We start from the raw sequence: 17617 nt of genomic DNA on the forward strand, positions 1-17617 counted from the left end.
TTAAAAAAAGAGAGAGAGAGAAGATAGTAGGAAGGGAAAAATGAAGGGGGGGGAATAGGAGGGGGAGACGAACCATGAGAGACTATGGACTCTGAGAAACAAACTGAGGGTTCTAGAGGCGGGGGGGGTGGGAGGATGGGTTAGCCTGGTGATGGGTATTAAAGAGGGCACGTACTGCATGGAGCACTGGGTGTTACACGCAAACAGTGAATCATGGAACACTACATCAAAAACTGATGATGTAATGTATGGTGATTAACATAACATAATAAAATAAAATTTAAAAAAATGTACATAATCTCTAGTGATTAATTTATCCTGAAATCTCAATGCAATAGCATCAGACAAGCTAAAATATTCGTAACATTAAAATTAAACCCAAACTGCCTACATTTAACATGATAAATAAATCTAAAAATAAACAGTGAGGTTAATACTGCAAAGTTTCTTTTATCAAAATATATACATTTTGGGGGCACCTGGGTGGCTCAGTCAGTTAGGCGTCTGACTTGATTTTGGCTAAGGTCATGATCTCAGGGTCGTGGAATTGAGCCCCGCAATGGGATCCTCACTCAGTGAAAGTCAGCTGGAGATTCTCTCTCTCCTTCTGCCTCCCCCTCCATACACTCTCTCTCTCTCTAATAAGTAAATAAACCTTAAAACACATACATATATATATGTATATATACATATACACACACTTAAAAATATCTTGGATTTCAACTTTCGGCTTCCTGTGAACAAATTCCCAAGATAATAGATGCATGCTTATCATAAAAGGCTGATCAGAAATTAGTATTGTCAAGGAGATTTATTACCATTTCAGGAAAGCATTCTAGCCACACATAGCAAAAGTTAACGTATACTCTTATGATCTCAAAGTTCTACTTTTAGAAATCTATTTTATGGAAATAAGTGGACAAAAACATTTGTACAAGATACTCTATAGTTATTGTGTGTGCTGATAAGTACAAACAACCCATATGTCCATCAACACAGGATTGATCAAATAATTATGGCATAACTGATTAATACTATTGCTATAAACACTGATTAAGTGGATATATATGTCTTGATATACAAAGGTATCAAAAAAGAGTAAATATCAAACTGTTAACTCTTCTCTACAAAAGTGGGACTGTAGTAAGGAACTATCACTTTCCCTTTTGTAGACCTTATTATTTTTTTTTTTTAAAGATTTTATTTATTTATTTGAGAGAGAGAGAATGAGACAGAGTGAGTACATGAGAGGGGGGAGGGTCAGAGGGAGAAGCAGACTCCCTGCTGAGCAGGGAGCCCGATGCGGGACTCGATCCAGGGACTCCAGGATCATGACCTGAGCCGAAGGCAGTCGCTTAACCAACTGAGCCACCCAGGCGCCCCTTGTAGACCTTATTATTGTTTACATGTTTTTTAGTGAACTGCCATTAAAATTTTTTTAGTTAGGGCACCTGGGTGGCTCAGTTGTTAAGTGTCTGCCTTCGGCTCAGGTCATGATCCCAGGCCCAGGGTCCTGGGATCGAGTCCCGCATCGGGCTCCCTGCTCCGTGGGAAGCCTGTTCTCCCTCTCCCACTCCCCCTGCTTGTGTTCCCTCTCTCGCTGTCTCTCTCTCTGTCAAATAAAGTAAAAAAAAACTTTAAATTAAAAAATAATTTTTTTGGGCGCCTGGGTGGCTCAGTTGGTTAAGCGACTGCCTTCAGCTCAGGACACGATCCTGGAGTCCCGGGATCGAATCCCACATCGGACTCCCTGCTCAGCAGGGAGTCTGCTTCTCCCTCTGACCCTCCTCCCTCTCATGCTCTCTGTCTCTCATTCTCTAAAAAAAAAAAAATAAATAAAAAATAAATAAATAATTTTTTTATTTAGAAAAATAGGGGAAAAAAGATTCTTTGGCCCTTTCAAAAACCTTCTCTCACTTCTTCCCATTAAATGTCAAAAAAGTATTAGTACTATGAAGACAGAAAATAATACAGTTGCACTGAAAAGAATGAATAACACTTAAAATTTATGTTTAAAATAATACAATTATAGAAACTGGAACAGAAAATCTAAGGGGTGCCTGGGTGGCTCGGTCGTTAAGCGTCTACCTTCAGCTCAGGTCATGGTCCCAGGGTCCTGGGATCAAGCCCTCCCTCGGGCTCCCTGCTCCACGGAAAGCCTGCTTCTCCCTCTCCCACTCCCCCTGCCTGTGTTCCCGCTCTCGCTGTGTCTATTTTTGTCAAATAAATAAATAAAATCTTAAAACAAAAAAGAAAATCTAACTAAATATATATAATGTACAATTATTCCAGGAAGCAAAAAATGAAACTACTTTGTTTTATAATATTCTCTTTTATGTCACACTAAAACATTATCTCCTTGGAGCATATTGAAAAGCTCTATTAATGGAATTAATTCATGTAATATAAATTCATGTAACGGAATTTACAGCAGAATGATAAAGTATTATTTCCTACCGCTACTACTTTAAAATATCTCCTCAAATATGCTATGACATTTCTTATTCTTTAAAACAAAACCTTAAAAAACCACCTAAATTTCCTGTCACCCTGAAAAAGGTAAAAACATATACAAATAACTTTGGGGGAGAAATAGTTGAAAAATGGAATGTATATATAAATAGGGAAAATACAATAGTATCAGCCTATACTGGCCTTTACTAAATAGTGATGTGATCTGTTCAATTCTGGATAATGTTACATAACTCTAATGATGAAATCAGTCCCAAGATTTTTTTTTACTATACTACCTACTCAGCCTAAAGTCACGAAGATAAATGAATTTAATTGTTCACCAAAGAATAAAAAAAAAAGATAAATATGTGAGGTGATGGATTAACCAGATGGAGGGGGAATTTTCACAAGGTAATGCACAGCAAATCACCACAATGTACACTTTAAACATCTGAAGTTTTATATGTCAATTAGATATCAATAAAGCTGAAATGGAAAAATAAAAGAAACTGAATATTTGCTTCTATTAAGTAGACAAGTAACCTTAACTTAAATTGCCAGATAAGAACTTTATATCTAGGGTTTATATTTAATAATTACCTTCTTCAACTTGTTAGTTTTCATCAGAGTGTTAAATTTGAATTCTGTCCCATGTAAAACTGTGAAAAATTCCAGGTTTTAAAGTTCGCTGAAAAGTCAGTAATTACTCTCAGCCACACTACATAATGACAAGGCCATAAAAAGTGTATTTTTATCAGTATTTCATCTGGACTTAAAAATGCTGAAAACAAAGAATCACCTGTCTGCCAGGATGGAGCCCTGAATTGTGGTAAAAGAGTAGTTCCTGAAGAAGCAGCCTGAGCAGTTCGGGATTCAACAGCAGACAGAAAGTTCATCACTGAAGATTCTTTAGTGTTAGTGCTGGCGCTGTTCACACTAGTATCAAATATTCCAGAAAGACCTACATTTGAAGATAAAATAGATCATCAAGTAAAAATATGTATTAATATAAAATTGTTATTTTAAAAAGGAATCTCTGAAATTTGAGGCCAAAAGCTCTACAACCCTATACTGTTTTGAAATAGCAAACAGATACTAGTTTGACCAAGTATAGTTATAATTTAAAATCCCCAAAGATCTATGAAAAAAGATCTCCTCACCAATTATATAGATATTCTCTATCAGTAAAAGACAAAGCTTTTGATTTCATTTTCATTTTCACTTTTCCCACGGCTCCATTACGTCCTGCCCACATTCATAGCCCAATATGTGAAAACTGATTTTTCTTCTTAATCACTAAATGTAGCCAGATTCGTTTTATAAGAGCATTTTTACCAGTTGCCTGAGGTGTGGTAGCGTATCCAGGAAGCTGATGAGAGGCTGCATAAGTCTGTCTCTGAAGGAGATCGGTTTCAGAGTGTGAGGAATGTCCTTCTTCATAGCTTAAACTAAAGGATAATAAAAAATAAGTGACCAAAAACACATAGCTCAAACAACAGGATCAAAACATCTCTAGGAGAGCAATTATCAAAAGTAGCAGAAGTCTTTGACTAAATTCCTGACCTACACATCAATAGATCAAACACAGTATGACAACACTGTCAAAATGGGGAAAATATACTGATGATACACTAGGAAGAAAAATTATGATGCATAGTATTTTCCTTAATTCAACTTGACTGCCTTTTACTGGGAGAGAAGTGACAGGGTATAGTAGGAAGAGCAATATCCTGAAAAACGGGACAGCTCAGTTCATTGTCCGAGTTCTACCTCTGGCTTACAGTGTGATTTCAGTAAGGGACTTAATTAATTTCAGACTAAATTTCTCATCTGTGTGAATGAAGGACTAGACAAAATAATCTCTTATGACCCTCTAATTCTAACATTCTATGGAATATCAGATAACTCATATTAATTAATAATTAAAATAACTCACCTAGAAAATTTCAAGTTTGGACATTTTGAGAGTAATTCAGAACAAGATATTTTTTCTCCCCTTGATTTTTACTTTGACTATTTTAAACCCACAGAAAAATTGAAATAGTCCAATGAAAAACTTATACCCGTTACTTAAGACTCAGTCATTGTTAACATTTTACCTTTGTTTTATTTTTCTTTATACACAGATATAAACACACACACACTTTTTTTATTAAACCACTTGAAAATAACTTGCAGACATGACACTACATCTTTAAATACTTCAGCTGTATCTCCTAGGAATCAGGCATTCTTCTGTACAGCCAATTATTATCATTAGGCTTGAAGAAATTTAACTTTAAGTCAGTAATAGTATGTAATAGAGGTCATATTCCAATTTCCCAATTGTTGCCCAAATGTTTGGGATTTTTAAAGCTTTTTTTTTTTAAGATTTTATTATTTGACAGAGACACAGCAAGAGAGGGAACACAAGCAGGGGGACTGGGAGAGGGAGAAGCAGGCCTCCTGCTGAGCAGGGAGCCCGATGCAGGGCTTGATCCCAGGACCCTGGGATCATGACCTGAGCCCAAGGCAGATGCTTAACGACTGAGCCACCCAGGTGCCCCTTAAGGCTCTTTCTATGTAGAATCCAATCAAGTCCAGAATTCCATTTGGTTATGTCTCTTTAAATTGAGAACAGTGCCTCTAATCCCAGATCCCTTTTGTCTTGATTTCATGGCACAGACTTGTTGTTGTTGAGGAATCCAAGTCACCTGAATGTAGACTATCCCAAATTCTGGCTCTGTCTGATTGATTCCTCATGAGAAGTACGTAAGTGATATTTTGTACTTCTTATTGCATCAAATGAGGATGCACATGTCTGTCTGTCTCATTATTGGTGATGCTAAACTTGAAGTGGTTAAGGGACATCTGTCAGATCTCTCCATGTAGTTGCTTTTTCTCCTTTGGAATGCAATTGTGAGGTGTTACTTTAAGACTGTAAATATCTTATGCCCAACAGCCAAAGGTTTCAGACACCATCCACTAATGATCTTTAATTCAATTATCACACTGGAGACTGGAATTGGTAGCTTTCTAATTACATCATTCTTTTAATATTTAAAAGGCAGTCTTCTTCTATAAAATAAAAATGAGCTTTCCCCCCTTTTCTCCCTCTCATGTACATGATATATATACTTGTATTTTCATATTTTTCAAAAGTGCATACATCTTACACTTCAAAAATGTATCATTGTAGACTTTTAAAAACTGAAGTATAGTTGACATATAATATGAGTTTCAGGTGTACAACACAGTGATTGAACAATTATACACATTATGAAATGCTTACCATGACACATGTAGTTACCATCTGTCACCACACGTTATTACAATATTATTGACTATATTCCCTGCTAGGAACATTTGTATACAAGTCTCTCATGGACATATGTTTTCATTTCTCTTAAGTTAAATATCTAGGAGTGGAATTACAGGGTCATAAAATAGGTGCATGTACCATTTTACATTACCATCAGTAATGAATCAACATTCCATTTTTGTTTTACATTCTGGTCATGACATGATGTTTTCAGTCTTCCTTTTTGAAAAAGATTTATTTATTTATTTATTTTAGAAAGAGAGAGAGAGTATGAGTGGGAGGGGCTGAGAGAGGGGGAGAATCTCAAGCTGACTCTGTGCTTAGCGTGGAGTCTGACGCAGGGCTCAATCCCATGACCCTGAGATCATGATCTGAGCCGAAACCAAGAGTCAGCCACTTAACCAACTGCATCACCCAGGCACCCCATCAGTCTTTTTAATTTTAGCCATTCTAGGTAGGTATAGTAGTATCTCATCGTGGTTTAATTTGCATGTTCTTATAGGCTGATAGGCTATTCTTTCAGCTCCTCTTGTCAAGTTTGTTCCATTTTTTTGCCTTTAAAAAAAACGGGTTTAGTTAGCTCTCCTATTGGGTTTTAAGAGTTTTTCTTATATTCTGGATCCACATTTTTTGTCAGATGTATGTACTGTGAATGTTTTCTTCCAATCGAATGGCTCGCCTTTTTATTTTTTAGTGTCTTTAAATAAAAAGCTTTCATCAGTTAGTTTTATTGTGGTAAGAGCATTTACCATGAGATCTCTCCACTTAACAAAGCATGTGATACCTGCACTACATCCTACAGCAGATCTCTAGAGCTTATTCATCTTGAACAACTGAAACTTTATAACCTTTGAACAACTCTCATTTCCCCGTTCCCCTAGCCTCTGGCAACCACCATCCCACTCTCTGCTTCTGAGTTTGACTAACAAGGTTTTAATTTTTGATTAACCTGATTATATTTTTTTTCTATAAAGTCACTGATATATTTACCTACATTTTCTTCAAGTTTTAACGTTTTAACTTTTATGTTTAGATCTATAAATTTTTTGAGATAAGGGTAAAGATTCATTTTTTAAACTTCAAAAATTAAGGTATAATTTGCATACAATAAAATTCACCCTTTCTAGTGTACAGGTCAGTGAGTTTGGATAAGTACATAAATACTGCAAAAACTAAGGGAGAGAACAGTCCCATCATTACAAAAGATTCCCCCTGCCCCTCGGTAGTGAACTCTTCCCACCATCTCCCAAGGATCTATTCTCTGTCCTTATAGTTTTGCCTTTTCCAAAATGTCGAATGAATAGTATCATTTAATATGTAGCCTTTTGTGTCTGGATAGTTTCAATTAGCTTAATGTCTTTGAGATTCACCCATGTTTTTATTTTATCAGTAATTCATTACACTTTATAGCTGAGCAGCATTCTGTTATATGGACGCATCAGAGGTTAGTGCTTTTATGAAACCCATTAAAAAGTTTAAGGACCTTTGGGTTCTTTCCTGTTTTTAGCAATTCTGAATAAAGGTGCCATAAACCTGTGCATAAGTTTCTGTGTGAAAATAAGGTTTCATTTCACTTGACTAAATACCTAGGGGGGGATGGCTTAGTTACATGGTAATGTTGAACTTTAGAGAAACTGCCTATTTTCCAAAGTGGCTATCCTTTTTGCATTCCTCCAGTAATGTATGTGGTCTGACTCTGCATCCTCACTGGCACTAACTATTATCAATTTGTAAATTGTTTCTTTTCTTTTTAAAAATTTTAACCATTCTAACTGGTGTGCAATGGTACGTCATTGTGTTTTTTTTTTTTTTTTTTAACATTTATTTGAGGGGGGAGGGACAGAGAGAGGGAGAGTGAGTCCTAAGCAGACTCCATGCTGAATGCAGGGCCCCATGTGGGGCTCAATCTCACAACCCTGAGATCATGACCTGAGCTGAAAACAAGAGTCAGCTGCTTAGCTGACTGTGCCACCCACGCGCCTCCTTCACTGTGGTTTTATTTTTATTTTTTTAAAAGATTTTATTTATTTATTTGACAGAGAGAGACAGCGAGAGAGGGAACACAAGCAGGCTGAGGGGGAGAACGAGAAGCAGGCTTCCCGCCGAGCAGGGAGCCCAATGCGGGGCTCGATCCCAGGACCCTGGGATCATGACCTGAGCCGAAGGCAGACGCTTAATGACTGAGCCACCCAGGCACCCCTTCACTGTGGTTTTAATCTGTATTTCCTTAATAACTAAGAATGAGGAGCATCATTTGCTCGTCTACCATGCAGAAATCTTTGGTAAAATATCTACTCAAATCTTTTGCCTATTTTTTATTGGGTTGTTTGTTTTCTTATTATTGAGTTTCAGATTTTGCCTATTTGTTCTAGAATCAAATCCTTGGTGAGATATATGTTTTCCAAATATTTTCTCCCACTCTGTGGCTTTCATCCTTATAACAATGTAGTCAGAACAGAACCATCAAAAAAAAATTTTTTTTAAAAGATTTTATTTATTTATTTGACAGAGAGACACAGCGAGAGAGGGAACACAAGCAAGGGGAGTGGGAGAGGGAGAAGCAGGCTTTCCATGGAGCAGGGAGCCCGATGCGGGGCTCGATCCCAGGACTCTGGGATCATGACCTGAGCCGAAGGCAGACCCTTAACGACTGAGCCACCCAGGCCCCCTAGAACCATATATTTTTTTAAGATTTTATTTTTAAGTAATCTCTACACCCAACCCAGGGCTCGAACTTACAACCCCAAGATCAAGAGTCGCATGCTCCACTGACTGAGCTAGCCAGGCGCCCCTATGAATTGTATTTTTGCTGTTGTTGCTGAGAGATCTTTGCCTACTCCAATAGCTCAAAGATTTTCTCTTCTGATTCCTTCTGGAAGTTTTATAGTATTACTTTTTCCATTTAGGTCTATGATTCATTTGGAATTAATTTTTTGTACATGGTGTGAGGTAAGTCTTGGGATTCATTTTTTAAAAATTTGGGTATGCAATTGTCCCAGTACCCTATATTGAAAAAACTATCTTTTACCTATTGAATTGCCATGGCATCTCTTAAAAAAAAATCAACTAGCCATATATTTGTGGTTCTCTTCTTAACTATTTTGCTATATCAATATGTTTGTTCTTAGGCCAATAACACACAGCCTGATAAATGATTCATTCAGGTTGTACAAAATTCCAATCTTGTTCTTCAAAATTACTTTGGCCATGCCAGGTATTCTCATACAAATTTTAGAGTCAGCTTGTCAATTTCTACAAAAAACATTTCACTGAATCTATATATACATCAATTTGGGGAAAACTACCATTTTAAAAGTACTGAGTGTTCTAACCCATGAGTATATTTTATTTAGGTCTTTAATTTCTCTCAGCAGTCTTTTGTGGTGTTTAGTGCAAAATTCTTGCAAGTATTTTGTTAAATTTATCCCTAAGTTTCTCATTTTTGTTATTTTGTTCTAAATTTTTAAAAAAATTACAGCTTTATTGATATGTAATTCACATACCTTAAAGGTCATCCTTTTAAAGTGTACAAATCAGTGCATTTTTAGAATATTCAAGTTATGCAACCAGAACCATAATCTAATTTTAGAGCATTCTCATTGCCTCAAAAATAAACCGGTACCCATTAGTATCACTCTGCATATCCCCCTCCATCCAACCCAGGCAATCCCTAATCTACTTTCTGTCTCTATGTATTTGCCTACTCAAAACATTTCACAAAAATGGAATCATATTATGTGGGCCTTCTGTGACTTTGTTCACTTAGTAGAATGTTTTCAAGGTTCATCTATGTTACAAAATGGATAGAACAGTAGTTCATTCCATTTTATGGCTGAACAATATCCCATTGTATAGACATACATTTTGTTTAACCATTTATAAGTTGATGGACATTTGGGTTGTTTCCACTGTTTGGCTATTATGAGTTATGCTGCTATTAACAATCGTGAACAAGTTTTTGTGTGGATGTATGTTTTCTCTTGGGTATATACCTAGGAGTGGAATTTTTTAATCATATGACAACTCAAACATGTTCAACATTTTAAAGAATGGCCAACCAAAATGGCTGTACCATTTTACATTCCCACCAGCAATGGTTAAGGATTACAATTTCTCAACATCTTTGCTGATACTTCTTACAGCCTGTGTTGTTATTATAACAGCCATCCTAATAGGTGTGAAATGGTACCTCATTGTGGCTTTGATCTGCATTTACCTAATGATGTTGAACATCTTTTTTTTTTCTTTTTTTAAAGACTTATTTATTTGTGGGGGTGCCTGGGTGGCTCAGTTGGTTAAGAATCTATCTTCGGCTCAGGTCATGATCCTAGGGTCCTGGGATTGAGTCCCGCATCAGGCTCCTTGCTCAGTGGGGAGCTTGCTTCTCCCTCTCCCTGCCATTCCCCGCTTGTGCTCTATCAAATAAATAAATAAATAAAATCTTAAAAAAAAAGATTTGAGAGAGAGAGAGCATGCAAGGGACAGCAGGAGAGAATCCTCAAGCAGACCCCTGCCGAATGGGGAGCCCAATGCAGGGCTCAATACCATGACCCTGAGATCATGACCTGAGCGAAATCAACAGTCGGATGTTTAACTGATTGAGCCACCCAGATACCCCCATTTTGAATTAATTTTTGTACATAGTGTAAGGTAGGAGTCTAACTTTATTCTTTTGCTACTCATTTTGAATATAATTTGAAATTCTTTAATAATAAACAACTAAATAGCCAGCTGTTATTTTCAAAATATTCTTACCATTTTATCTGCTTTTCAAATCATCATAGCAATCATGCTTTATATTAAAACAATCTAGGGGTGCCTGGTTGGCTCAGTTGGTTAAGCATCTGCCTTGGGCTCAGGCTGTGATCCTGGGGTCCTGGGACCGAGCCCTGTGTTGGGGCTCCTTGCTCAGCAGGTAGTCTGCTTCCCTCTCTCTCTCTGCCCCTCCCCCCTGTTTGTGTGCACTCTCTCTCTCTCAAATAAAATCTTTTTATTTTTTAAAAGATTTTATTTATTTATTTGACAGACACAGCGAGAGAGGGAACACAAGCAGGGGGAGTGGGAGAGGGAGAAGCAGACTTCCTGCAGAGCAGGGAGCCCGATGTGGGGCTCGATCCCAGGACCCTGGGATCATGACCTGAGCCGAAGGCAGACGCTTAACGACTGAGCCACCCAGGCGCCCCTCAAATAAAATCTTTTTAAAAAATTAAAAAATAAAACAATCTACACACATATATTTCCTCGTCCTGTCAGCTGATGGAGCCTAGAAATGAAGACTCCCCAGTTGCAAAGAGCATACTTCTTACCCAGATAATGGCTCCTAATACCATACTTCAAGAAAAAGGAACCAGTGCTCCTTGAAGAAATGGTTGGGTCATTCTAGTACTGGGGCAGGAAATATAAAAGATATGAATCTGGAGCATCTTATAGTACCACAAAGTAAGAAGGGGCTCAGGAAAAAAAAAAAAAAAGAAAGAAGGATGGGGGAAAACCCCTACATTTACAAGGGCATGTTAAGGGGTAAAAAAATAAATAAATAAAAACAACAATGGCATGTCAAGGGGACAGAGAAGCCAATTAGAAGAGCTCCTAATGGCAAAAGCTGGAAGATTTTAACCCTTATAAAAATCTGATGTGAAGTCACTAAGGTTTGTTGACATTGATTATTTTAAAAATTTTTTAACAAGTTTACTTTATGGTTTTGGATTTTTTTTTCAATACTAATCTCTACACCCAACATGGGGCTAGAACTCACAACCCCAAGATTAAGAGTCACATGCTCAGGGTACCTGAGTGGTTCAGTGGGTTGAGCATCTAAGTCTTGATTTCAGCTCAGGTCATGATCTCAGGGTCCAGGGATTGAGCCCAGTGGTGGGCTCTGTGCCTTGGCAGGGAGTCTGCTTGTGGATTCTCTCCCTCTGGCCCTCCACCACTCATGTTCACACTATATCTCTCTAAAAAATGAATAAATAATCTTAAAAATAAAAAAAGTCACACGCTCTTCCAACTGAGCCAGCCAGGCGCCATGACGTTGTTTATTGCTTTAAACAAAAGCCAGATTTTTAAAGTTTTTAAAAGATTTTTTTGTTGTTGTTGAGATTTTTAAGTAATCTCTATGCCCAATGTGGGCCTTGAATGCATGACTCCGAGATCAAGAGTCACATGCTCTATTGACTCAACCAGCCAGGAGTCCCACAAAAGCCAAGTTAAAAAAAAAAAAGATTATCCTGGAAAAAAAAGAAAACCATTATCTCAAAACATGGTCAACAAATTCCCGTATTTGAGCCAATGTAAGATCTCCTTTGAATACATGTTCATTTATTTAATATAGGACTTAACCTGCTATAGTCCTTCCTCGCCTCCAAGGCCTGGATGGGTGGTAGGGAGAAAGAGAGAACTTATACTATCCCCATACATACTCCAAAAATTACAGGAGCTAAGGCCTAGAGAAGAGGAAGGAGGCGAGAGACAAGAGTCACAATTGTTTTAATCTTCACATTCCCAGACCAGCATGAAACTTCAATCTTCTATCCCCTCTCCACACACTCAAACTAGGGGAGATTCAGTGTTGATGATAAGAAGGATCAGAATTTTGCAGGTGGTAGTATCATCTTCCTTCAGTTGCTGTCACTTAAATGCCAAATTAAAAACTGATATTTTCCTAAAAATTAAAATGAACCAAGATTAGTTATTCAGTTACTACCCTCTACCTTAAATCTGAACATTTTTTCCCTAAGCTTCTTAATTTAATTAATTAATTTTTTTGAGAGGAGGAGAGAGATGGTGGGGGGGCGGGAAGAGGCAGAGGGAGAAAGAATCCCAAGTAGGCTCCACGCCCAGCGCCAAGCCTCCTTCTCACGACCCTGAGATCATGACCTGAGCCAAAATCAAGAGTCAGATGCTTAACTGACTAAGCCACCCACATGCCCCTATACTTCTTAATTTTAATTTGTTTAGCAAGAAAATTAAGTCTTGGGGCACCTGGGTGGCTCAGTCGTTAAGCGTCTGCCTTCGGCTCAGGTCATGATCCCAGGGTCCTGGGATCGAGCCCCGCATCGGGCTCTCCCCTCTGCGGGAAGCCTGTTTCTCCATCTCCCACTCCCCGCTGCTTGTGTTCCCTTTCTCGCTGTGTCTCTCTGTCAAATAAATAAATAAAATTTAAAAAAAAAAAAAAAAGAAAGAAAATTAAGTCTTAAGGCAGATGAGAAACCGGAGACAAAAAATCTCATCTAAATGACAGTTTGTGCAGTGATGATATATGATCGTAAGAAAAAAAAGTTTTTGAATGTGTTACTGAGAATAAGCTATCTTATGGTTTATATCCTGATAGTCATAACATACAAATCTACTCCTTGGGTAGCATACTCTTATGTCCATAGTAGCTAAGAAACACATTCCAAGTTTTAAAATCAATTAGCAAAAGTTCTATGAAATATGTTAAATCCAAGGGAAACAAGCCAGGACTTGCACACAAGTAATAAATTACTTAAGCACTGAATGAATGATTTTGCCTTATGTAGTCCTATTTAGTTTTTAAAGATTTATTTATCTATTTTAGAGAGAGAGAGCAAGGCAGGGAGCAGCAGAAGGAGGGGGGGAGAGAGTCTCAAGCAAATTCTGCGCTGAGCAGGGAGCCCAACACAGGGCTCGATCCCATGACCCTGAGATCATGACCTGAGCCAAACCATTAGTCAGACACTCAATGGATTGTACCACCCAGGCACCCCACCTTAAGTAGCCCTATATTACTCTCTTCTCAGTGTTAAAAGAGTTTGGCCACTGAAGATATAGATATTCTGGTATAATAAGAACAAAATTCTCTTTAAGCTTTGAAAATATGGTTTTAAACTTTTCATAGTTGAGAAAGATAAAAACCCTGGATTGGAAATTAGGAGGCCCCAATTTCAGTCCTGATTCTGCAAACAACACTAGAAGACTTTCAGCAAAACATGTAATCTTGTAGAATCTTCATTTTCCTATTTATGAAACCTAATGCTCTTTGTATTAACTCATATTCTGAGTCAAGCTAAATATTTTTACTTCATCTATCATACAGTATTTATGCTTTAGTATAAAATCTGTCTTCAAAATTGAGTACAGAGATAAATCACACAGAGTTCATGTAATTAACTTTCCTTGTGGAACTCTACCATGCCTGTCCCACTCATACCTAAGTGTCAAGTATTTTATGTTAGCTAATCATAGTCTGAGAATTAAGAACAAAAACCTGAAATATAAGAATAATCAGCCCCTGGGTGGCTCAGTCAGTTAGGCATCCGACTCTTGATCTCAGCTTAGGTCTTTTTTTTTCTTTGAAAGAGAGAACGTGTGCACGTGTGTGGAGGGGGTGGACAAGGATGTGGAGAAACTAGAACCCTCATATGTTGCTGGTGGGAATGTAAAATGGTGCAGCCACTTTGGAAAACAATTTAGTAGTTCTTCAAAACGTTTAACACAGAATTACCATAAAGACCCAACAATTACATTACTAGGTATCTACCCAAGGAAAACGAAACATATGTTCAAATATTTTTATGCAAATGTTCACAGCAGCATTATCTGCAAAAGCCAAAAAGTGAAAACAACCAAATATACATCAACTAGTGAATGGATAAACAAAATGAGCTACATCTATGCAATGGAATATTATTCTGCTATTAAGTACTTATAGTATTGATACATGCTACAACATGGATGAATCTCTAAAATATTATGCTTAGTCACAAAATCCAAACACAAAAGAACATGTATTTTATTATTTCATTTATATGAAATGCCCAGAAAAGGCAAATCTAAACAGACAGAAAATGGATTAATGCCTAGGGCTAGGGGTGAGAATGAGGAGTGATTATAAATGGGCACAAGGTTTCTTTTTAGGGTAATGAAAAGGTAGGAAGATTAGACTGTGATGATGTAAATATACTAGAAATCACTATACATGATATAGGAGAATTTTTTTTTTTTAAAGATTTTATTTATTTATTTGAGAGAGAGACTGAGAGAGAGAGAGCATGAGAGGGAGGAGGGTCAGGAGGGTCAGAGGGAGAAGCAGACTCCCTGCCGAGCAGGGAGCCTGATGCGGGACTCGATCCAGGGACTCCGGGATCATGACCTGAGCCGAAGGCAGTCGCTTAACCAACTGAGCCACCCAGGCGCCCGATATAGGAGAATTTTACGGTGTGTAAATTAAACCTCAATAAAGCTGTTAATTTAAAAAAAGAGAGATGGAAGAATCTGGCTTAGATTCACTATCTCTAAGGAAATGGGCAATGTATAGCTTGAGACTTCATTTGCTCATTTGTAAATGAGCACAGGTAACTCCTATTCACTGTATCACATAGCCTCTTTAGGGCCATTAGAAGTGGGTTCTGTAGAATATCAGCAGCATAAGAGAGGAGTCTGAGTCTTATTTGCCCAATCTCTCCATCCCAACCATGATTCCAGCCAAGCCGCATCCCTCTACAACTATAGCTCCTTCTGGGCTCCAATAACTTGTAGCCCCACCCCTTCATGGGCCTAGATGTGGCTTCACACAGCTACAACTCATTCAAAGTCTCATTAACCTTTTTTGGTTCCCTTAACCCTGCCCCCAACTGTAAAACTGAGCCCCTCATTAACATGAATCAAAGGAATAAAATTATGTTTCAGGCAGGGCCCTTAACTGATAATTAGTGTAAAGGAAGTACAATTGGTACTTTGTACCAACAAATTATTGTTTGTTTGTTTTTTTTAAGATTTTATTTATTTGTCAGAGACACAGTGAGAGAGGGAACACAAGCAGGGGGAGTGGGAGAGGGAGAAGCAGGCTTCCCGCCAAGCAGGGAGCCCGATGCGGGGCTCGATCCCAGGACCCTGGGATCATGACCTGATCTGAAGGCAGACGCTTAATGACTGAGCCACCCAGGCGCCCCACCAATGAGTTATTGTTAAAACAAGTATGATTTGTTGAGATAAGTAAATTTAACTGTTCCATATATCTTTAATGATCTTTACCAAAACAATCCTATTTCATTTTATACAAATGATACACTAAGGTTGGTTAAACAGGTGTTTTTCTTTTCACTAAGAAGGTGAAATGAAGACTAGTATGGTATTTCCTGCCTAGTGGTGTGGTAGAGCATATTCAAAACTCAGTCTATCAGTTCCAAATATCATTCACACAAAGAGAGACAGATTTTGGCATTTGTAACAGATGCCCAAGAGAAACGATGCCAAAGTCAAGGCTATGAAGAGTTTCCGTCTGTTGTTCTGTCAGGAAATAAATGAAATGTGATGGTGATGTGGCATATGCTTGGCTATGTTCATAACAAGAGACACCACAGCCTGGGCTGGACACTATTCCAAAATTCCATTTCATCATCTTCCTTTTTCATTTCTGTCATCACCTGCATTACTGACCTTTCCTTTGAACAAAGACAAAATTTTCAGACCCAACTTTTCCCATCTCCAGTATTTTTCTGGAACCCTTTTCTTTTAGAAGAAATACATCTGTATGGCTACATGCAGAAGAATGAAACTGGACCAGTTTCTCAGGCCATGAATAAAAATAAACTCAAATATATTAAAGACCTAAACATTAAGACACGAAACCATAAAACTCCTGAAAGAAAACATAGGCAGTAAACTTCTAGACATCAGCCTTAGCAATATTTTTCTGGACTGGTCTCCTTAGGCAAGGGAAACAAAAGCAAAACTAAACAAGTGGGACTATATCAAACTAGTAAGCTTTTGCACAGCAAAGGAAACCATCCACAAAACAAAAGGGCAATCTACTGACTTATGAGAAGATATCTGCAAATGACATATCCAATAAGGAGTTAATACCCAAAATATATAAAGAACTCATACAAGACCAAAAAATCAAACAATCCAGCTAAAAAATGAACAGAGGACCCAAATAGACATTTTCCCAAAGAAGACATATAGATGGCCAACAGACACATGAAAAGATGCTCAACATCACTAATCATCAGGGAAATGCATATCAAAGTCACAATGAGATTATCACCTCACACCAGTCAGAATGGCTAGAATTAAATTTTCCACAGCCACTGTGGAAAACAGTATGGAGGTTCCTCAAGAAATTAAAAATATCATACAGTCTAGTAATGACAGTTACTAGTCTAGTCATGACAATCTATTGACAAGAAATAAACAATATAATAATTCTACTTCTGGGTATTTACCCAAAGAAAACTAAAACACTAATTCAAAAAGATATATGCACCCCCATGTTTACTGCAGCATTATTTACAAAAGTCAAGATATGGAAGTAACCTAAATGTCCCTCCATAGATGAATGGAAAAAGATGCGGTATGTGTATTTACACAATAAAATATTCAGCCATAAAAATGAAATCTTCCCATTTGCAACAACATGGATGGACCAAGAGGATATTATACTAAGTGAAATGTTAGAGAAAGACAAATACCATATTTTACTTATATGTGACATCTAAAAACAAAACAATCAAAAAACAGAAATTAGGCCATAAATACAGAGAACTGGTAGTTGCCAAAGGGGAGGGGGGTTGGGAAAGGGGCAAAATAGGTGAAGGGGATTAAGAAGCACAAACTTCCAGGGGCACCTGGGTGGCTCAGTTGGTTAGCCATCCAACTCTTGCTTTTGGCTCAGGTCATGGTCTCTGGGTCCTGGGACTGAGCCCCGGGATGGGCTTGTGCTGGGTGTGGAGCCTGCTTGGGATTCTCTCTCCCACTCCCTCTGCCCTGCCCCCCCCCCACACGGTCTTTCTCTCTCTCTCAAAAAATAAAATACATAAAATAAATAAGTCACAGGAATGACTAGAACAGCATAGGGAATACAGTCAGTAATACTGCAATAACTTTGTATAGGGACAGATG

At 37.8% G+C, this 17617-nt stretch overlaps 1 protein-coding gene across 6 annotated transcripts in view; it reads right to left on the reverse strand.

Annotated features, from left to right (window-relative positions):
* The window catches only part of QSER1 (glutamine and serine rich 1), an 81350-nt gene that overhangs the window by 42765 nt on the left and 20968 nt on the right, over positions 1-17617 (reverse strand). For all 6 annotated transcript variants that reach the window (XM_031035376.2, XM_031035375.2, XM_081798376.1 and 3 more), the window contains 2 exons: positions 3790-3902; positions 3254-3415 (listed from right to left, as the gene is read on the reverse strand). In XM_031035376.2, coding sequence (XP_030891236.2) covers positions 3254-3415; positions 3790-3902 — 275 coding nt within the window. The remainder of the gene's footprint in view (positions 1-3253; positions 3416-3789; positions 3903-17617) is intronic.

Source organism: Leptonychotes weddellii, chromosome 11, assembly GCF_054177405.1.
Source record: "Leptonychotes weddellii isolate Sample4059 chromosome 11, ASM5417740v2, whole genome shotgun sequence".
Lineage (NCBI taxonomy): Eukaryota > Metazoa > Chordata > Mammalia > Carnivora > Phocidae > Leptonychotes > Leptonychotes weddellii.